The sequence below is a fragment of the Carlito syrichta genome, unplaced genomic scaffold (assembly GCF_000164805.1).
Source record: "Carlito syrichta isolate Samal-C Ts95f unplaced genomic scaffold, Tarsius_syrichta-2.0.1 Scaffold311944, whole genome shotgun sequence".
In the NCBI taxonomy this organism is placed as follows: Eukaryota; Metazoa; Chordata; class Mammalia; order Primates; family Tarsiidae; genus Carlito; species Carlito syrichta.
This window is the reverse complement of record NW_007256040.1, coordinates 126,001-134,309: the sequence shown is the minus strand read 5'-3', so window position 1 is coordinate 134,309 and position 8,309 is coordinate 126,001. Positions and strand designations below refer to the sequence as shown.

At 35.9% G+C, this 8,309-nt stretch overlaps 1 protein-coding gene across 3 annotated transcripts in view; it reads right to left on the bottom strand.

Annotated features, from left to right (window-relative positions):
- BRWD3 (bromodomain and WD repeat domain containing 3) overlaps positions 1–8,309 on the bottom strand; it is a 111,990-nt gene that overhangs the window by 102,733 nt on the left and 948 nt on the right. For all 3 annotated transcript variants that reach the window (XM_008069344.2, XM_008069345.2, XM_008069346.2), the window contains exon 4: positions 8,130–8,189. In XM_008069344.2, the coding sequence (XP_008067535.1) occupies positions 8,130–8,189 (60 nt within the window). The remainder of the gene's footprint in view (positions 1–8,129; positions 8,190–8,309) is intronic.

Genomic DNA, 8,309 nt, shown 5'->3' with positions numbered 1-8,309 from the left:
AAAAAAAAAAAAAAAAAAAGCAAAAACAAATAATAATACCAGACAAGTAATTAAAAAAAAAAAAAAAAAAACAGAATTGTGTGTTTGTTTTCTAACTAAGAGCATGGTTGCAGAAGCAAAATGAAAAATCAAATTGGGGTCATATTCTCAAGAAGTAAAATGAGATGTCTGGGATTTCTAATTTTTTGGAGAGGAGGATGGAACAGGCATATATAAAGGTCAAAACAAAATGGATTTTGAAAAATACAACAAGACTTTAAATCAACATAAATGTAGTTTAGAGATAAGCACGGAACTTTGAGGTCTAAGAGCCAGGATTATTCATGCTCTAAACTTGACTAGCTGTTACTCTTTTCTGGTAGTGTGATACAGGAGAAAAACTTAGATTTGAATCTTCCCAGCATCCCCAGTTCCTACTTATGTGACATTGGACAAAATTACTTAGCCTTTCTTAACCTAAGCATCCTCATCTGTAAAAGAGTAATTATAACTATCTTATATGATTTGGTTAGGACAAAAATCATTCATTCATTCAGACATTTAAAGTATAGAAATGCAATAGAAAGAAGATTAATCTGCTGCCCTAAGGGAAGCTACAGTCCCAGTGGAGGAAACAAACTAGTAAACAGAAACAAATCAAAGCTGCTTGTGCCCAGAGGTCAGTACAGAAAGTTAAGGAAATAAAGTAGTACAGTACCTAATTTTGCCTGGAGATAAGGGTTCATGTCCACCTTCACACTTGATGGATAAGTGAAAAGTTCCCAAGACAGAAAAAGGGAAGGGAAGCATTCCAAGCAAAGAGAAATGCATGCTAGTCATTAAAACACTTTGTATGGTGACTAGCATATAATATCTCCTCAATGTTTAAGTGCTCTGTCATAATGTTATGGAAAAACTCTATCCAGGGTATCATCTTATTTTGAGGAAAAAAAATAAAAATACTTGCATAAAAAAACAAGACTGACTGGAAGGAAATATTAACAGTAGTTTTTTTTCTTTGCACTTTTCAGTAAAATATGCCTATAATAACCCCATATGACATTTTCATAATTTAAGTGCTGAATTTTAATGGTTGCTGAATTTGAAAGAGAGGGGAAAAATGGGTAAAGGAAAGAGAGAAGGCAGGCCTTTTTCTAGTCACACTTTTGGTTAGCAGGATGGGCTATAAAATGTTAAGATTCCTTATCACTCTCCTTTGAAATTTTTAATTAATATCCATAGCATTTGTTTTTCTTTTTATTAGTTTTAAGATTTCCTCAGGAAAGAGACAACCACAGCAACTTTCCTATGCTCAAGTATTCTCTGGATTACACTACCTCATGAAAGCACTGAAGGCAGATGAAATCAAGATAAGAACAGGGGACCTACCCACATTCTAGAAGTTGTTCAGTAGAGAAAGAACCTAGTTTCAGCTGGCATATTAGATCAACCTAAAAAATATATACCATGCTCCTAACAAAAGTTAAGAAAACTGAACAAAAAACTAACTAGCTAACTATAAAGCACCATAGCAGATATTAAAGGGTATGAGAAAACATCTTAAACAAGGTTAAAGAAACAAATTAGCAACCATACATAGAAAATAAGTTCAGAATAACATCAATCAGAAGGGTTGAGAATCCCTCCAATAAAACCTCTGAAAGACGTCTCTAAAAAGAGTGACTACTATATTAGTATCATAGTGAATTATTCTTCCGACATTCATAAAAATGCAAATGGACCAGGTGTGGTGGCTCACAACAGTAATCCCAGCACTTTGGGAAGTAAAGGTAGAGAACTGTTTGAGCCCAGGAGTTCTGAGACCAGCCTAGGCAACATAGTGGAACCACTTCATCTCTACAAAAAATTAAAAAATTAGCCAGGAGTGGTGGTGTGGCTACAGTCCCAGCTTCTCAGGAGGCTGAGGCAGAAGGATTGCCTGAGACCAGGAGGTCAAGGCTGTGGTAAGCGGTGATCATGCCACTACACTCCAGCCATGTTCCAGCCTGGATCACAGAGTAAAACCCTGTCAAAAAAAAAAGCAAATGACACTAAATATCTTTTGACATAAATTTTTTGTGTAAATTGGGTTCAATTCTGACACTCACATTGTACTCTTTTTTATAGTACATTTTTCTATGCCTCTTACTTTATAAAAAATATTAAGAAAATTAGTAATTAGTAGGTGATAATGAGTTACCTAAGAAAATATAAATTCTAAAGTCATAGTTCTCCAGATTTCCACGCCAGCCATTGAGCCACTCTGGTCAAATTTTAAAATGTAATAAACAATTCAGTTGCAAAGCATTTTACAATTAACAAAAAGCACCCTTTCATATTTAACTCAATGGTCCATAAAACAGTTAGAAATTTTCATTTTATAAAGGAAGAAATTGAATTTCTGAGAAATTAAGTAACTTGCCTAGGGTCACTCAGTAAGTAAAGGCTATCTTCCACCTGAAATCTTAGCATCTTTGCTACCCAAGAGAGAAATGTCAAATAAGGGCAACTCTAAATTATGACACAAATACTAAATTGCCTTTAGAATACTATTTTGCTCCCCACGAAAAGAAAGTGTTTATTAATACAACCAGTAATCAACATCAGTAGTAAAACAAAAACAAAAATACACAAACTAAAACTAATATTCAAATAGTAACAAACATTCTTTCAGAACAAAATTTTGTAAGGCAAATTTAACAAATCCAAATTCTTACTCCCTAACAGTTGCTTCTCTTCACTTTCATAATATCATCTCATTCGTACTGAGATACTAGCTTTCCCAGGATTAATGACCAATCTCCAAAAGCATTTTAATCATTGAAAGTATGTTCCTAGAGCCTACATGAGGAAAAAAAAATGCCAGGGATCAATCTAGACAAATAGCTAAAGCCAACATGTTTCAGAGAGCAAAAGCGTACATATAGCTTAAGCAAGTCAGTATTCAGGAATACTGGTTTTTAGATATTGACTCCTCTCTGCCATACTACCTACCAGCATTATAGGCACTGGGGTTGAGCAGCACATGCTTTTTGATTTCATATGATTCATTTTATTCTTCCTAACTATGGTTGTGTGTCCACATGGCAGTTAATAAATCACACATGTTTGAACTGCTTCCACACTTAGACATGCAATAACTATGCTACCAGGACTCAAAGATCATTCTGCTATTCTAACAGACAATTTAAGCTATTACTAGTAATTGAAAAACAGCTGGTTAACGTAAGAAAATAATACAGGTATGTCTGGAATTTAAATACAGTGTTTTAAAGTAAGTGGTGACGATCAAATGAGATAATGTGAAAACACTTTTAAACCTGAATGTGTTATGTGCAGATGCAAGTTCTTGTAACACACATCATGATAGATGCCTGTTTTATTTTTAAAGACAGTAATAAATATGTAATCCTGATAAATTTTTTTTAATAGTATAAGATCACTCAAGTATTCTGTATATAAAATGTGAGTGATACAATCTATGTCATTCCAAAAGTCAGCATTAACTGATGCCTTTTCAATTTTATGGATGACAAATATTAAATGTAAAAATATATATAACACCTCAACACAATTATGTCTTTGATTCAGTCTTATGAGTTTCCTTAACATGATCTAAAAATCTTAAAATGTGCCTATAAAAAAAAGTTCCCAAATAATTTCATTATATATATATATAATTTTTTTTTTTTTTTTTTTTTTTAGAGACAAAGTCTCAGTATGTTGCCCAGTCTGGTCTTGAACTCCTGGGTTCATGCAATCCTATCACTTAGGTTTCCCAAAGTGGGGATTAAAGGCATGAGCCACCGCGCCCAGCCTCATTATATAAATTTCACATATTAACAAAAACTGTTCATTTAAACACACACACAGAAACCCCCGATTATCTCTGTTTGTCATCCTCAATAAAGTTCCAAGGAGGAAGCAATAAAACAGCCAACAAGCCGGGCTCGGTGGCTCAGCCTGTAATCCCGCGCCTTTGGGAGGCTGAGGTTAGTGGATTGCCTGAGCCCGCGGGTTCGAGACCCGCCTGGGCAGCGAGACCTCATCTCTACAATAAATCAAAAAATCAGCCGGGTGTGGTAGCGCATGCCTGTAATTCCGGCTACTCGGAAGGCTGAGGCGGAAAGATCGCCGGAGCCCAGCAGGTAGAGGCTGCGGTGGCAGGGAGTGGCCACTACACTCCAGTCTGGGCAACCGAGTAAGACTCCAACTTTAAAAAAAAAAAAAAACAGCCAACAATTCAACAGGGTCACCACAATTCAAAGGACATGGGTAATTATTTTAAATTATCTATTTTAAGATGAACTGCAAGAAGCAAATATAATTCTATTATATTGTCAATAACAGTCAACGGGGAAGCTGAAGATAAATTAAAATGCCCATATCAAACCTCAGAAACAATCACAACTTCAAAATTCTTCCTCTATCATTACTTAAAATTCTAGAAAATTGATCAGGCGCGGTGGCTCACACCTATAATCCCAGCACTTTGGGAGGCCAAGGTGAGAGGATTGCCTGAGCCCATGGGTTCAAGATTAACCTGGGTAACTTGGCGAAACCTCATCTCTATAATAAATAAATAAATAAAATTAGCTGGGCGTGGTGGGACATGCCTGTAGTTCCAGCTACTTGCAAGGCTGAGATGGAAGGATCACCGGAGTCCAGCAGATCAGGCTGAGCCACCGAGCCAATCCCACAAATTCATTTTTTAAAACATGCTTAAATCTGGATAGGTCAATACTTGCCTACAAGTAATTTTAACAAAAAACACCTTCCCTTGTGTTCCAAATTACAAACATTAAATCAGATGACCATTTCAGAAAAGGGATTTATAACATATGCAATAATAACAGAAGAAATCCAATCTATCATCACCTTAATAATCTTCTGGATAAATCAAGTTAAGCATTATAGACAATCGATTCAAATGAAAGTATACATATGAAGAGAAAGGCAAGATTTTTGTTTCAAGTATGCAGTACACATGGCTATGGAACCTTAATGGAGTATGCTGATATCTTTGTTTATAGCCCTTCACCTATTCATTATGCAATTGTATTCTTTCTTTTTCATACCCCAGTACATCTTAAGTTTGAAGTATTGCTATATAATTTAATATACCAGGTAAAGCATGATTATACTATTTATCAATACATTGCCCTAAATCTCAATCCAAAACATGTAGCTAAATCAAAGGCCACAATATACAAATTCATTATTTTGATAGTACTTTAAAAAATAGCTACACCAAGGAAAAATATGCCATCTCTTCTACAATGAAGCCATTCAAAATCTGAGGTCATATGTGAAATAATGTAATCAACAATACAACTGATGAATCTTGTAATCAATCTAACACTGCACACTCAGTTCTCAGCTACCATACTTCTTTTCCTTCAGTTCATATTCTCAGGCAACCCTGCCCCATCTTCCCTTACAAAGAAATCCTCAGGGAGAGAACAAACATTTGACTTAAAAGACCATAATACCAAAAAGTACTATCCCTAGAAAATCTGGATCCCAGTATGGAAAAATAGAAAACCTAAGCACACAATATGAAAGGTAAATGAAAACCAAAAAAGATATACTACTTTAAACTATGGATAATGTTCAAACCATAGAAGAATTTCTCTGTGTGCATAAAAATCAAAATGTATAAAACACAAAACAGAAAAGAAACAGTAAATTTAAAAGATAAAAGGTTAAAATCGAGTCTATGTAAGGATATACAAATGGATTAACAATTTTAAAAACCTCATTAAAGGTTAAGCTTCATTAATAATGAAAAAAAGAACTTAAATCAACTAGGAGCTGTCTTCACCTATTAAAGTTACCAAAAGGTCAAAACTATAAAAACTTTAGGTACCTAGATGGTGATATTATAAATTAGTACAGTCTTCTGGAGAGCAATCTTACAATATATGACAAGAACTATAAAACTGATGAGACCCATTGACCTCATAAGTCTACGTTAGGGAATAAAGCCCAAGGAGAAAAAAAAAACTTGGGGGAAAGAAAAGGTAAAAAGCAGAAAAAGACTACCTAACTATGCAAAGATACTAGCAAAAATCTAGAAGTAACTCAAATGCTCAGCTAGAAGTTGTGTTCAAATCACATGGCATCTTAAAAACAATTAAATTTTTTTAACCACTAAAACAATGATGACTTTTCAAACATACAGGTAAATACATTTAAAAGTGCTAAGAAAAATATAAAGCATAAAATGGACATTGGTCATAATTACATAAAAATATGCATTTACAATGTAAGGAAAGGACAAGTCTCGTAAACTGGGTTTTTGTGTGTGTGGTGCAAAGGCTATTTTTAATTATTTTTATTTTCATTTATTTTTTTATCACTCAAATTAGTTTTTAAAAAAGCTTTTTCCTCTTAAGTCTCCTTTTGCCACTTGCTTAAAAATAGTTTGCCTGCGGACATATATTAGTTGCAAGAGGAACAAATATAAATGAAAACATTTTCGATATATCTTGGCATTAAAACTATATCTACAAAACCATATCAGTAATTGAGTGCTAAAACATATATTAGTAGGCACTACTGTTTTTGCCTTTTTTGGGAGGAGGTAAGGAAGGTCTTAAGGTCAACAAAAGGTCTGACTACAAATTAAATAAACAGCAACACAGGCAGTTTTTTCAAATATATATATACATTTTGAGTTGGATTCTCACTCTGTCACCCAGGCCTGAGTGTAGTGGCACACTCACAGCCACTGCAGCCTCCACCTGCTGAGTTCAGGCGATCCTTCCACCTCATCCTTCCCAGTAGCTGGAACTACAGGCATGCGCCACCACACTCGGCTACCAAAAATAATTTTTATCCATCTGAGAAATCATTATCATTAATAATCAATAGTACAGTCGAGTTTACCCTTATCATAATTATTATACCATTTTCTGAGACTTGCAAAAAATAAGAAAAAAATTTAGCCAGTGTATTCGGTAGTAATTAATGTGGCTTCACTGTTGTAATTTAATACAAAGAAAAATACAAAAATGAACACTAAAGCAATTTAAATATAGTCTTGGTGCAAGCAGATTTTTAAATCATTTATATTTAGAGTCTGCCGTGCCCCTCCAACTTTAACTTTGTCTGATTTTCCACTGCTTGGATCTTATTTGAAAAAAAGATAATTGAATTTAAATTTTAGTAACATCATCCCTTTCTCCTCTCATTACCCTCCAATGCACTGTGCCAGTGACTAACATAAGGAAACCTCCCCTAAAATAAAAAGGATCACCTTTTTTTGTATGTCACTGCTGAGTAGAAGATGCATTTATACGATGAATTATGTTTACTGGGGAAACAACACAGTCAATCCAATGCCTTAGGTTCTTTACTAAAGTATATTCTGTTTTAAAATATGTCCATTGTTGTCTCCTGGCAAACTCAAAATAGTGTTTCACCGAGTCTCAAAAAGGTCATAATCTACAGTTTTTACTCAGTGAAACTGCATCTTTACAAATACGTTTTAATGATTTAACGAGCTATTTTCTAAGATTCTGAGGTATACAACGATTATGCTTTTATTTGGTAATTCATTATCTAAAACCAACAACATTTGGAATTGGCTCAATGCTCCTTATTATGTTTAATTATGTCTTTTTCCCCGGTCTCGGATCCGTCAATTCCCCCTTCTGAACCCTTTTTCCTCCCTCCCCCCCAAAAAAGACCAAGCCTGGCCTCAGTTCCCGTATTTCAGGCCAGGACCAACCAGAAACCAGTTTTCTTCCACTAATCCGGAACTCCGGGCTGTTACCAACGCTGTCATTGGCCAGCGTCAGTCCTTGGTACGTGCCCCAAGATAACCCTCTGGTTTCTCTCCCTTTTCCACCTACAATGGGCCTTCCCCGATATTTGTAACATATTCATAATCCACAACACGGTACTTCTGATAACCAAGTCACATTCTTCAAAGTTTTCAGGTGGAAACAAGCAAGGACAAGGGGAGGGCAAGGTACCCTTTCTCAGACTCGAGGAGGTTGGGGGGGGGAAGAGGCAGTCGTTCTTTGGCTCAGCACCGAGCTCTAGAGCCTTGTTGGCTGAGAGGTCGGGAGCGGGTAGGGGGTACAAGGTGGAGAGGGAGTAGAGAAAGAGTTTGGTTAAGTTGAAATGAAAACTTTACTCACCAGATCCTCGAAGCTTCTTCGGTGCTCTTTACCTTCCCAGTCTAAGCGGCGCGGAATCAACTGGGGGCCAGATTAAAAGAAAGTGGGGGGGGGGGGGGCAAACGATGAAGGAGACGCCTCCGCTCCCCATCGGACCCAGCCTAGGTACTGGTCCTCGACCCTTTGGCGTTTTCATTTCTC